This window comes from Astyanax mexicanus, chromosome 4 (genome assembly GCF_023375975.1).
Source record: "Astyanax mexicanus isolate ESR-SI-001 chromosome 4, AstMex3_surface, whole genome shotgun sequence".
Lineage (NCBI taxonomy): Eukaryota > Metazoa > Chordata > Actinopteri > Characiformes > Acestrorhamphidae > Astyanax > Astyanax mexicanus.
The window spans coordinates 54,884,838-54,899,949 of NC_064411.1; the positions used below are offsets into that span (position 1 = coordinate 54,884,838).

General features: G+C 35.8%; 1 protein-coding gene across 2 annotated transcripts in view; it reads right to left on the reverse strand.

Moving 5' to 3' along the window:
- Positions 1-522: 522 nt before the first annotated feature.
- acot11a (acyl-CoA thioesterase 11a) overlaps positions 523-15,112 on the reverse strand; it is a 28,366-nt gene continuing 13,776 nt past the window's right edge. The window contains exons 8-16 of one of the 2 annotated variants that reach the window (XM_022678610.2): positions 10,856-10,975; positions 9,938-10,076; positions 7,912-7,967; positions 7,283-7,349; positions 5,462-5,545; positions 4,428-4,561; positions 2,740-2,871; positions 2,527-2,653; positions 523-1,104 (exon numbers count right to left, since the gene is read on the reverse strand). In XM_022678610.2, the coding sequence (XP_022534331.2) occupies positions 946-1,104; positions 2,527-2,653; positions 2,740-2,871; positions 4,428-4,561; positions 5,462-5,545; positions 7,283-7,349; positions 7,912-7,967; positions 9,938-10,076; positions 10,856-10,975 (1,018 nt within the window). In that variant the 3' untranslated portion in view covers positions 523-945. Of the gene's footprint in view, positions 1,105-2,526; positions 2,654-2,739; positions 2,875-4,427; positions 4,562-5,461; positions 5,546-7,282; positions 7,350-7,911; positions 7,968-9,937; positions 10,077-10,855; positions 10,976-15,112 lie in introns of both variants that reach the window. The other variant, XM_022678609.2, reaches the window with a different exon arrangement.

A 15,112-nucleotide genomic window follows, 5' to 3' on the forward strand; every position in this document is an offset into this window, starting at 1 on the left:
CAAAGAACTCTCCGAGGATGTGAGAAACAGAATTGTTAAGTGTGGTGTGCAAGACTTGTTTAACTTATTTAGTTGTCCTGTGGACAGATTTTCCTGATCCTCCTGAGCTGTGGATCTCTACAGCTCTTCCAGAGTGACCATAGGCCATCTGTCGGCTTTTCTGATCAGTGCTCTTCTTCCTCAATCTGTCCAAGCTGAACTGCTTGAATTTTTGCACCAGGAGTAAAGCAGCATAAAGTTTTCCAAAAGCAGTGTGTAAGACTGGTGGAGGAGAACCTGATGCCAAGATGCATAAAAAAAACTGTGATTAAAAACCACCAGGGTTATTCCACCAAATATTGATTTCTGAACTTGAATTATATTTCTATTATATATTATTATTCTGAACTATGAATATAAACTTACATTATTTGAGGTCTGAAAACATATATATATAAACACAATAAATGTTAATATACGATATTGTATTGTATGTGTATTGTATTACTGGGGGTGCAACAAATCACAAACAAACAAAATGTGTGTATTTCTGTGTATTTTTAATTTATTGCGTTTTGTTGTATTATATTCTATTAAAAAAGTCATTATAATTTGCAATATAAATATTGCTGATTTTATTACTTAATTTGTAATAATTTAAAAGCTAATAAAAAAAATACATCAAAACATAATAATTTGCATCTGGGTCGTTTTTAAAATGTATGATATTTACACACTTACACACACTCACACATCATCACTATAAGTAATATGTAAACAAATCTATTTTTAAAGATTTAGTAAAAATTAATATTTCTCCTAATAAAAAAGTACCATTTTCCCATATTAAATGACACTAATGCCCGAATCACCCGTCTAGTGTTGTACTCTAATACAGTATAATCTGTATTAATATATATTAATGTATATATTAATATATTAATGCAGTAGTGGAGGAGCTGGGCTCTACAGGGCGGTGCTGGAGGACTCGGAGCTCCCGGTTCTGTTCTTCATCAGGAACTGGTGGCAGGAGAGGAAGATGGAGCAGAAGCTGGAGGACAGGCCGGCGATGTCGGCGGCGATGTACGGCACCACCCCCGGACTCGTCTGATTATAATAATTAATCTGAAAACAAAAAAAGAGGAAAAAAAAAAAAGTTTGTGTATGCACGTTGCCAAGATAGCAATTAACACCTTACTGTTGACGTCTGTCTAGGTTGTATTCAGTCAATGGCGCTCCTGCGTTTTATGTTGCCAAGATAGAGATAGCAATACACCAGAAATTTACCTGATATATTCAGAAGCACTGTTGCTATTTAAACGAGGAAGATATTGAATGATTCATGTAGCAGATATCGAATAATTCATAGTGGATGCTGAAAAACTGGAAGAAGGTAATAAATAATTCATAGTAGATAATGAAAAATTAATCGAAGATACGGAATAATTTATAGTAGATAATAAATGATTCACAGCAGAAATGGAATAATTTATAGTGGATTCTCAAGAACTAATAGAAGATAATGAAGAATTCATAGTAGATACTGAATGATCCATAGTGGATACTGAATAATTCACAGCAGAAACTGAATACTTTATAGTAGATACTGAATAATTCACAGCAGATAGCTGAATAATCCATAGTGGATCCTTAATATTTTAGAGTAGATAACATTATTCATAGTAGATACTGAATAATATATAGTAGATACTGAATAATATATAGTAGATACTCAATAATTTATAGTGAATACTGAACAAAATGTATTTTTTATTACTTTTGCCTTAAAATTAATATTGTTTTTTGTATTATGGGATTAGCCCTTTTGTTTATCTCGGTTGTTACATTATTATTTGTATTTAATTGATGTTAAACCACAATCTCATATCTCCAAAATGTTTACTTTTAAATGGATGGGAAAAAAAAATCCTTTTCAATTTTTTGTGGAAATCAATGTAATGAAGTAATTCTGAAGCATTTCTATTGGTCGATTCATTATTAACTTATGATATAAAACTGTGAAACTGTGAAAAATGGAAGTAAAAGTTAATTTTGTGTGTTTATAAGTGTTGGGTGGGGTGTTGGGTGAGGTGTTGGGTGGGGTGTTGGGTGGGGTGTTGGGTGGGGTGTTGGGTGGGGTGTTGGGTGGGGTGTTGGGTGGGGTGTTGGGTGAGGTGTTGGGTGAGGTGTTGGGTGGGGTGTTGGGTGGGGTGTTGGGTGGGGTGTTGGGTGGGGTGTTGGGTGGGGTGTTGGGTGGGGTGTTGGGTGAGGTGTTGGGTGAGGTGTTGGGTGGGGTGTTGGGTGGGGTGTTGGGTGAGGTGTTGGGTGAGGTGTTGGGTGAGGTGTTGGGTGAGGTGTTGGGTGAGGTGTTGGGTGGGGTGTTGGGTGGGGTGTTGGGTGGGGTGTTGGGTGGGGTGTTGGGTGGGGTGTGGTGTTGGGTGAGGTGTTGGGTGAGGTGTTGGGTGAGGTGTTGGGTGAGGTGTTGGGTGGGGTGTTGGGTGGGGTGTTGGGTGGGGTGTTGGGTGGGGTGTTGGGTGAGGTTTTTACCCTGCAGGCGGAGGGGGAGAGCTGGTGGATGGTGAACCCGGCGCAGAGCGTCTCCCCGCGGGTGAAGCAGTCGGTGGGGGGGTGGGTGGGGAGGGTGACGGAGCGCAGGGCGATCACATGCGGGTCTCTGAGAACACAGGTATTAAATAATCAGCTGTGATGTGAACACAGAGATCACAGAGTTAGATTAGACTGTGTTAGTGTTACGCTGACCCGCGGTCGCAGGGCGCTCTCCTGGAGGCCAGCAGGATAAAGTCCTGCTCTCTCCCCCCCGCACTGACCGATCGAGTGACCACCCGATAGATCACATCATCCTCATCCACGTTCACCACCGGCTCACACTGCCTGCTTACACACACGCACACACGCACACAACATACACACACACACATATTTAAAAAATACAGTATTAAAGCAATACCCCATAGCTTTTAATGAGGATCTATTATTCATTATCCACCATGATTTTTTTCAGTACCCCTAAGAATGATTCTGTAACCAATAAAAAAACTATCCAGTATCCACTATGAATAATTCTGTAACTTTGATGACATATTTAGTATCTGATGTGTGCTACTAAAAGTATCCACTCGTTTATTTGTTTTTTATACCCTATGGTTTACGGAATTATTCAGTATTCACAATGATTTAGTGAGTATCCACTATGAATTATTCAGTATCCAATATTTTCAGTATCCACTGTGATCTATTTAGTTTCCACTAAAATTTACTCAGTATTCACTTTGAATTATTCAGAATTATCCAGTATTCACTATAAATTATTCAGTATCCACTATGAGTTATTCATTATACACTATGAATTATTCAATATCTACTATTAATTATTTAGTATCCACTATGAATTATTCAGTGCTTACTATGAATTATACAGTATATACTATGAACTATTCGGTATCCACTATGAATTATTCAGTATATTTTATGACATTGAGTATCCAGTATTAATTATTTAGTATCCAGTATTAATAATTCATTATCCACTATAAATTATTTAGCATCTACTATGAATTATTCAGAATCTACTATGAATTATTCAATATCCACTATGAATTATTCAGTATCCACTATGAATTATTTAGTATCCACTATGAATTACTCAGTATCTACTATGAATTATTCAATATCCACTATGAATTATTCAGTATCTACTATGAATTATTTAGTATCCACTATGAAATAATCAGTATCCACTATGAACAATGCAGTATCTACTATGAATTATTCAGTATCTACTATGTATTATTCAGTATCCACTATGAATTATTCAGTATCCACTATGAATTAATCAGTATCCACTATGGATTATTTAGTATACACTATGAATTATTTACCATCAAATATGAATTATTCAGTATTCACTATGAATTATTCAGTATCCACTATGAATTAATCAGTATCCACTATAAAGGATTTAGTATCCACTATGAATTATTCAGTATCCACTATAAATTATTCAGTATCTACTATGAATTATTCTTATCAACTACAAATTATTAAGCATTGACTATTAATTATTAGGAATCTACTATGAGTTATTAAGTATCTACTTTTAATTATTTAGTATTCACTATTAATTATTGAGTATCCACTATAAATGATTCAGTGTCCAGTATGAATTATTCGGTATCTACGATGTATACATTAGTATAGTATCTGATGTGTGCGACTGAGTATCCACCATAATTTTAGTATGCTGCCTGAACTGTTTAGTACTTATAGATGTATTTAGTATATACTATGACAATTTAAGTATCCAGTATGAATTACTCAGTATCTATAATGAGTTTAAAGGGATATATCATGCTGGAGTTTTGCTCTAATGGTTCAGAATGAGAGAGACAGTAATAAATGTAATATATACAGATTAATATGTGATTTACTGGTAGTTTTTATCCCACTCTGGTCTGCGGTTGAGATCGGAGAGCAGGAGAAACACTCGAGCTGCTGGAACATTCACCTCAGACTCAACCCGAAAACTCAGCGTCTGATTCTCCTCCAGAGTGAACAGCTTCACCTGAACACACAGGAAACACCTGATGTTAAAATTATGCAAATTTAAAACCTTATTGTTAGTACTAAAGTGATTTTTATAATTTATTTCAAATTGTCCCCCATTTTTCTCCCAATTTAGCAAGGCCAATTGTGCTCTCTCGGGGCTCCAGGCAGCTGATGGCAAGCTGCATGAGCAGGATTCGAACCAGCGATCTCCCAATCATTGTGGCAGTGCCTTAGATTGTTGGGTCGAATCCTGGTCATGCAGCTTGCCATCAGCTGCCGGAGCCCCGAGAAAGCACAATTGGCCTTGCTCTCTCTGGGTGGGTAGACGACCACTTGGTGCCCAACAGTGCTGTAAATTGATGAGGAATTAAAAATATTATTTTTTATTATATATTTTTTTATATTATTTTTATTATGAGTTTCTTTGATTTTACCAAATTAAAAACCTCTGGAATATAATCAAGAGGAAGATGGATGATCACAAACCATCAAACCACCAAACTGAACTGCTTGAATTTTTGCACCAGGAGTAAAGCAGCATAAAGTTATCCAAAAGCAGTGTGTAAGACTGGTGGAGGAGAGAACATGATGCCAAGATGCATAAAAAAACTGTGATTAAAAACCAACCAGGGTTATTCCACCAAATATTGATTATTTCTGAACTCTTAAAACTTTATGAATATGAACTTGTTTTCTTTGCATTATTTGAGGTCTGAAAGCTCTGCATCTTTTTTTGTTATTTCAGTCATTTCTCATTTTCTGTAAATAAATGCTCTAAATGACAATATTTTTATTTGGAATTTGGAAGAAATGTTGTCTGTAGTTTATAGAATAAAACAACAATGTTTTTTCTAATTTTACTCAAACATTTTAATGACGAGAAAACGATATATATTTAACATTGCATGTCACTCACGTTGTTCTTCTTAGAGCTGAGAACCCACTTGTTTTTGGCCGCCAGCATCTTCAGCGCGATCACGTTATTGTAGCTGAGATACACCTGCAGAACATTATAATAATAAAATCTATTATCATGATAAAATCAGTTATAAAGTTATACAATCAGTTCAGTTATAAGCCGTTTATTAGTTTAATCAGAGCAGTAATCAAATGCCTGGCCTTGGCCTTATCACCGTCATTTATCTTATCAATAAATGATAAGAATAACTCGATGTAAAACATTACGCAAGCGGTGTGAATTATTTTGTATCTAGTGTGAATGATTTATTCAGTATCCTCTGTGACTTTTTTTTTTTTAAATCCACTGATTTATTACTTAGTATCCATTTATTCAGTATCTGTAGGAATTATTTAGTATCCATTAAGATTTTTCCGTACCCACCATGATTTATTTAGTAACATCTATGAATTATTCAGTATCGGATGTGTGCAACTCAGTATCCATTGTGATTTATTTAGTATCCCCTATGATTCACTTTGTATCCACAGTGAATTATTCAGTATCTACTATTATTAATAAATCATCTATTTGAATTATTGAGTATCGGATGTGTTCTACCCAGTATCCTTCGTGATTCAAATAGTATCCACTATGATTTACTCTGTATCCACAGTGAATTATTCAGTATCTACTACGATCAATAAATTATTATTTTTTTATTTTTTAGGATCTGATATGTGCTACTCAGTATCCATCGTGATTCATACAGTATCCACTATGATTTACTCTGTATCCATTATGCGTTACACAGTATCCACTATGAGTTATACAGTATCCACTATGAGTTATTCTGTATCCACTATGATTTACTCTGTATCCACTATGATTTACTCTGTATCCACTATGAGTTATACAGTATCCACTACAAGTTATTTAGTATCCACTATGATTTACTCTGTATCCACTATGAGTTATACAATATCCACTATGAGTTATTCAGTATCCACTATGATTTACTCTGTATCCACTATGATTTACTCTGTATCCACTATGAGTTATTCAGTATCCACTATGAGTTATACAATATCCACTATGAGTTATTCAGTATCCACTATGATTTACTCTGTATCCACTATGAGTTATCCAGTATTCAATAAGAATTATTCAGTATCTACTATGATTAATAAATAATTTATTTAAATTATTCAGGATCTGATGTGTGCTACTCAGTATCCATCATGATTCATATATTATCCACTATGATTTACTCTGTATCCAATATGAGTTATTCAGTATCCACTATGATTTACTTTGTATCCACTATGAGTTGTCCAGTATTCAGAATGAATTATTCAGTATCTACTATGATTAATGAATAATATACCTGGTGTGTGCAACTCAGTATCCACTGTGATTTATTTAGTATCCATTATGATTTACTCTGTATCCACTATAAATTATTCAGTATCCACTATTTCTAATTAATAATTAATTTGAGTTATTCAGTATCTGATGTGGGCTTCTCAGTATCGACTATGATTTTACTCTGTATCCACTATGAATTATTCAGTATCCACTATTACTAATAAATAATTTATTTGGGTTATTCAGTATCTGATGTGTGCTTCTCAGTATCCACTATGATTTTTCTCTGTATCCACTATGATATACTCTGTATCCTCTATGAACGATTCAGTATCCACTACAAAGGATTCAGTATCCACTATGATTTACTCAGTATCCACTACGATTCATTCAGCGTTCACTCTGTGCTTCATGAATATGTTGTGTATAATAAGAGTGCAGGTGTTTGGAGGTGTTGGTGGGGTGCGGTACCTGGTTGCTGGGGTCCCAGGGGACAGATAGAGGCATTTCAGTGTGTTTACAGGAGATGATGTATTTTCTGGATGAATAAAAACATAGAATTAATCAAAATTGAATTAAAATAATTAAATCATTAAACATTATGCCATTTACCTAATAAGCATTGATTAAATATCATACTATATATATTTACTATATGAAGAAAAGCATAGGGATAATAATATTCTCTACTGTCCAGCTGTCTCTTTATTCTATATTATTTTATTTTTAGATAAAATTCAGTCCTTATTTGCTGTGTACTCAACTACATTGTAATTGGGTGGTTAAATAAGTAAAGGTCATTGTTCTCAATAGAATTGTGACAAATGAATGGGAATGAAATGTATTAATTGTTTTTATCCTAGGCAAAATTCTCCTTTTTATCCAATCAAAACCATTTCCAATTATAGAACCTTTAAAACGCAGTTCTATAGCCTCTGAAAAGTGATTTACTAATTTGTTAGAATTATACAGAACTTTCTGTAGGTCAGTATTAATCTGCTGAAGGTATCTACAGGGGATTGGTGGATGGTATGGAGTCATAGAGGATCGTGGGTAGAAGCTGCAGCCGGACTAGTGTTATATTTTCTTCATGTATCTACCTGTCCAGTCTGATCTTCTTTCGGGCGATAGCTTCTTGAAATCTCCTCTTTCCATCCTGTCAGAGACAAGATACAGATAAAAAGCTCATCCTCTTTCATTTTAGGTTTAATTTACAGTGAAATAACCAATTAATGGTGAATTATTAAAATGTACATTGGAACTTTAAACTGTACACAAAAAACTATCCCTGCTTATCGCTATCAGAGGCGCACTGCTGCTACTGCAGCTCAGCCAATCAGGCTGCCCTGCCTCTAAACCCATACATCACCCATACATGACCCTCTCAAACTACCCCTCACCTTTTTTTACATTTTAAAATTTTTAGTTGAAGGTGGAGTCAGCTAAAATCTGGGGGTTTAGGCAATTAAAATGAAAAGAACAATTGTTAAAATAAAAATAATAAAAACAAGGTGCATTAAACAGAAAAACAAACATTTCAAAACAACAACAATAAAAATACAAGTAAAGAAAGATAAGATGAGGCAAAAAATAAAATTGCTGTAAAGTAAAGTGCTTTGGATTTCAGTTTTTATTCTGGATTTGAACACTTCTAAATTTGGGGCATTTCAAATATTTCAACTAACTGACCAGAGTCCATGTATTTAAGAGATCTATTGGGTCTGTATTCTCTATACAGATCTGCACTGTATTCCGGGCAATAATTGTTTAGTGATTTATAGACCAGATCAGCAACACTTAAAATCTATTCTGTAACTTACTGGAAGCCAATAGTGCCCCTTTAACTGTGTATAGACCGTTTCAATGAGGAAAACAATAACAAAGCTATTGCGCATGTCTGTTCCTTCGACGCTTCCGGTGGCACTATTTTCAACTATACAGCTGTCAAAATGAGAGTGCATATTTCGCAAATCTCCCGAAAACAGAGCAAATATACGGTCAGAAATGAGTAAAAAGTGATCAAACCTCTTTTCCTGATCCTTTTGATGAGGATTTAAGAGGGAGGTTTTTTTTCCTCTGATTTAAAACGCTTCCCAGATGTGATCACTACCTTGTTGAAACGGAGGCAGTGAAAGCGCACCGCAGTTTGGACGCATATAATTACTTTCTCAGTGGAAAAGTTGGGAATATTTGTTCCTGTAGTAGAGAAGCATCACTATAGTGTATGGTGAGGTTGGAGCAAGTCAAACGCTGTCCAACACGTACTCTGTATGATTTATAGATAAGAAGGAGGGAGGAGTTGTGAGCGGACACTGTAACTGCAGGCAGGTCAGCAGTGTGAAAAACGAAAGCAGGCGTGTTTACTACGGAGGACCAAAAATGACATAAGTATAAATAAATAAATGTTTAAATAAATAAATGAATAAATAAATAAATGTTGACATAAATAAATGCACATATAAATGAATAAATAAATATAAAAATAAGAAATGTATTTATTATTTAATTTATTTACCTATACAATTATTTGTGCACGTGTTTATTTATTTATTTATATATATATATATATATATATATATATATATATATATATATATATATATATATATATATTTTTTATTTTTTATTTTTTTTATTTATACATTTATATGTGCATTTATATATATATATATATATATATATATATATATATATATATATATATTCATTTCAACATTAATTTATTTATTCATTTATTTATTTATATATTTATACATTTATATGTGTATTTATTTATACTTATGTAATTTCTGGTCCTCCATAGTTTACTTGTTTATAGAACAATTTGACCTGATTTTTAATGTTTGTGACTCTCAGATTAGGTGAAGTTTGCATTCATGTTAAATAAAAAAGTTACGTCCACTGTTTTGAACGCTGTTTACCGCTGAACGGAAGTGTCCTAGGAACAGCGACGTCACGCTCTATATCTGTATAAGCCCAGAATTTCCACATCTCTGAATACCTACTATTAAAAATACATTTTACTCTTAATATAAACTGCCGGAAATGTGTGTAAAACATGTTGAATATCTGGCAGCAGTGAACACACTGTTCTACCACTACACCCCTCACAGATCAGGAGCTCACCTTGGGTTCGGGGGATATTGGGGGGAGCAGGCGTGGCGACCCGTCCTTATCCAGCACCTCAAACGTCATAAACGCACTGTTAATGTGTCTCTGAGGCTCCTCCCCCATATACGCCTCCGCACACACGCCCACCTCCATACTGCCAATCAGAACACAGCGTGGGTTTTATTATTATCATATAGTGCATATAGGGCATAAGTACTGTTACTAATACTAAAATTATGACTTTCGATACAATACCTGCTTTAATATCTCAATTCCAATACTCAAACGATACCACAGCAAAAACTAAAACATCAAAAATAATCTAATAATAAAAGATCAAACATGAAGCTAAAAAATCTTTAGTTTTTTTTTTATTAATAATAAAAGAAAAAAGGAGAGAAGATATTAAATTAGTCAAATTTCTTTAATAATCTGTCTTTGAGCTGTCTGAGGGGAGTGCGTTTTGATTGGTATCGGTACTAAATAAATGTGGTATTGTACCGTTTTTAATGATGAAGTACTGATATACTGTTCTAGTATCTCAGTACTTCATCATCGGTATCGGTATACCGATACTTTTCTAGTATCGGTAAACCGATTGGGTTAAAGTATCGGTATTAAATAAATAAGGTATTGTACTGTTTTAATGAGGAAGTATTGAGATACTTTTTTTTTGATATCGGAATACTTATTTTATTAAAGTATCAGTACTAAAAAAATAGGGTATTGTACTGTTTTTAATGATGAAATGTTGATATACTTTTCTAGTATCAGTATACTGATTGGATTAAAGTATCTGTACTAAATAAATAAGGTATTGTATCGTTTATAATGGAAAAGTATTGAGATACTTTTCTAGTATCGGTATATCCTTCAACACTAGATACAAGGAGAGCTGCATCACTGAGTTCTGCACCTGTACAGCAGTCGTACCTGTTCTTAAAGGTGTTATTAACGATTGCCCTCAGGATCACACGGTCTCCCACCTGGGAGGGGCCTCTGAAGTGGAACATGTCGATGGCCCTCAGGGTGGCATGGGCGTTACACAGACGGCTGGCATTACAAAAATAAAAACGAATGTTTAAAACAGTAATTCAACTGTTCCCCTGGATGAGTAGTATAAACATATACCATTCCAAATTCATTTTAATTAATTTCCGGGTAATTAAGTTAAATTGTCTTAAATTTACTGTAAATTTGCTGTAAATACTACATTTTCAGACTGTGCGTTTAATGCCAGGGGAAAGGACATGTGCTAACTTAAGCAGTGAGTTATTTAATGTTACTGAGAAGAGAACAAAGGTTAATGGAGAGCTAGCTAATGTTAGCGGTGAGCTAGCTACCATATTAACATTAGCAGCAAGTTATCTAGCTACATTACTGGGTTAGTGGAGGTTAGTGGAGAGCTAGCTAACATAGTAACATTATTATCAAGTTATTTAGCTACATTACTGAGGAGAGAACTAAGGTTAGCGAAGAGCTAGCTAACATAGTAATGTTAACAGCGAGTTAGCTACATTACTAGGGACAGAACTAAGGTTAGCGAAGAGCTAGCTAACATAGTAATGTTAACAGCGAGTTAGCTACATTACTAGGGACAGAACTAAGGTTAGCGGAGAGCTAGCTAACATAGTAATGTTAACAGCGAGTTAGCTACATTACTAGGGACAGAACTAAAGTTAGCGGAGAATAGCTAACATAGTAATGTTCGTGGTAAATTAGCTATATTACTAGGGAGAGGACTAAGGTTAGAGGAGAGCTAGCTAACATAGTAACATTATTAGCAAGTTATTTAGCTACATTACTGAGGAGAGAACTAAGGTTAGCGAAGAGCTAGCTAACATAATAATGTTAACAGCGAGTTAGCTACATTACTAGGGACAGAACTAAGGTTAGCGGAGAGCTAGCTAACATAGTAATGTTAACAGCGAGTTAGCTACATTACTAGGGACAGAACTAAAGTTAGCGGAGAATAGCTAACATAGTAATGTTCGTGGTAAATTAGCTATATTACTAGGGAGAGGACTAAGGTTAGCGGAGAGCTAGCTAACATAGTAACATTATTATCAAGTTATTTAGCTACATTACTGAGGAGAGAACTAAGGTTAGCGAAGAGCTAGCTAACATAGTAATGTTAACAGCGTGTTAGCTACATTACTAGGGACAGAACTAAGGTTAGCGCAGGATAGCTAACATAGTAATGTTAACAGCGAGTTAGCTACATTACTAGGGACAGAACTAAAGTTAGCGGAGAATAGCTAACATAGTAATGTTCGTGGTAAATTAGCTATATTACTAGGGAGAGAACTAAGGTTAGCGAAGAGCTAGCTAACATAGTAATGTTAGTGGCAAGTTAGCTACGTTACTGGGGAGAGAACTAAGGTTAGTGGAGAGCTAGCTAACATAGTAATGTTAACAGCGAGTTAGCTACATTACTGGGGAGATAACTAAGGTTAGCGGAAAGCTAGCTGACATAGTAATGTTAGCGGCGAGTTAGCTACGTTACTGGGAAGAGAACTAAGGTTAGCGGAGAGCTAGCTAACATAGTAATGTTAACAGCGAGTTAGCTACATTACTAGAGACAGAACTAAGGTTAGCGCAGGATAGTTAACATAGTAATGTTAGTGGTGAGTTAGCTACGTTACTGGGAAGAGAACTAAGGTTAGCGGAGAGCTAGCTAACATAGTAATGTTAGTGGCAAGTTAGCTACGTTACTGGAGAGAGAACTAAGGCTAGTAGAGAGCTAGCTAACATAGTAATGTTAGCAGCGAATTAGCTACGTTACCGGGGAGAGAACTAAGGTTAGCGGAGAGCTAGCTAACATAGTAATGTTAGCGGCGAGTTAGCTACATTACTAGGGACAGAACTAAGGTTAGCGGAGAGCTAGCTAACATAGTAATGTTAGCGGCGAGTTAGCTACATTACTAGGGACAGAACTAAGGTTAGCGGAGAGCTAGCTAACATAGTAATGTTAACAGAGAGTTAGCTACATTACTGGGGAGAGAACTAAGGTTAGCGGAGAGCTAGCTAACATAGTAATGTTAGTGGCAAGTTAGCTACGTTACTGGGGAGAGAACTAAGGTTAGCGGAGAGCTAGCTAACATAGTAATGTTAGTGGCAAGTTAGCTACGTTACTGGGGAGAGAACTAAAGTTAGCGGAGAGCTAGCTAACATAGTAATGTTAGTGGCAAGTTAGCTACGTTACTGGGGAGAGAACTAAGGCTAGTGGAGAGCTAGCTAACATAGTAATGTTAACAGCGAGTTAGCTACATTACTGGGGAGAGAACTAAGGTTAGCGGAAAGCTAGCTAACATAGTAATGTTAACAGCGAGTTAGCTACATTACTAGGGACAGAACTAAGGTTAGCGCAGGATAGTTAACATAGTGATGTTAGTGGTGAGTTAGCTACGTTACTGGGAAAAGAACTAAGGTTAGCGGAGAGCTAGCTAACATAGTAATGTTAGTGGCAAGTTAGCTACGTTACTGGGGAGAGAACTAAGGCTAGTAGAGAGCTAGCTAACATAGTAATGTTAGCAGCGAGTTAGCTACGTTACCGGGGAGAGAACTAAGGTTAGCGGAGAGCTAGCTAACATAGTAATGTTAGCGGCGAGTTAGCTACATTACTGGGGAGAGAACTAAGGTTAGCGGAGAGCTAGCTAACATAGTAATGTTAGTGGCAAGTTAGCTACGTTACTGGGGAGAGAACTAAGGTTAGCGGAGAGCTAGCTAACATAGTAATGTTAGTGGCAAGTTAGCTACGTTACTGGGGAGAGAACTAAAGTTAGCGGAGAGCTAGCTAACATAGTAATGTTAGTGGCAAGTTAGCTACGTTACTGGGGAGAGAACTAAGGCTAGTGGAGAGCTAGCTAACATAGTAATGTTAACAGCGAGTTAGCTACATTACTGGGGAGAGAACTAAGGTTAGCGGAAAGCTAGCTGACATAGTAATGTTAGCGGCGAGTTAGCTACGTTACTGGGAAGAGAACTAAGGTTAGCGGAGAGCTAGCTAACATAGTAATGTTAACAGCGAGTTAGCTACATTACTAGGGACAGAACTAACGTTAGCGCAGGATAGTTAACATAGTAATGTTAGTGGTGAGTTAGCTACGTTACTGGGAAGAGAACTAAGGTTAGCGGCGAGCTAGCTAACATAGTAATGTTAGTGGCAAGTTAGCTACGTTACTGGGGAGAGAACTAAGGCTAGCAGAGAGCTAGCTAACATAGTAATGTTAGTGGCAAGTTAGCTACGTTACTGGGGAGAGAACTAAAGTTAGCGGAGAGCTAGCTAACATAGTAATGTTAGCAGCGAGTTAGCTACGTTACCGGGGAGAGAACCAAGGTTAGCGGGAAGCTAGCTAACATTAGCAGCGAGCTAGATAACATAGTAATGTTAGTGCACTATAGGACTCTGTGGGCGTCGCCTAAGCTTTTGTTTTTAATGACTTTATTTGTCCCCTTTATATTACTTTTACTTTTATACTTTAAGTAGTTTTGAAACCAGTACTTTCACTTCAAACACTTTTACTAAAAGAGTAAAAAGCTTGAATTGATACTTCAGCTTCTACAGAAGTATTTTATTAAACACTAGTATCTATACTTCTACCTACAGAGTAATGAATGAATAATACTTTTCACATCTGTGGGTTTCTGAGTATTGTAGGACAGGGTGAAAAGAGTATAAAAATAAAGTATACAGAGAAACAGGTACAGAACTACAGTCTGTCTGTAATTATAGAAATAAGAGATGGATATTGAGTTTAGAAACAAGGAGGTGGTCACAATTAAGTGGCCCTTTCTCTTGAAACTGGAAGAATCTCTGGATATATTTGTATTATTTTTATAGTAACCACTAATCAGTACCAGGCCAAGTAAAATGTGTGATATTTTGTCACATTTCTGACCTTTGTTTTGTCTTTATACAGATAAAGGTTGAAACCTTGACCTCTGAGTCACTCAGAGTGGTAATGTGGGTAAACATTAACTAGCGGTTCTGCAGAGAACTGCACTGATTCTGAAATGCTGTGTATTTACTGTTCTAGTGCATAAAAGTGCACTGATGTGTTAATAATGTTGCATTATGAAACGTTAGAATCTAAAATACGTTTTTTTTTCTCAACTTTTTTTCCCTACATTGTAAATGAATACTATGAACATCCAGACTATGTAGGAGCACGCAAGAAATCATGTAGT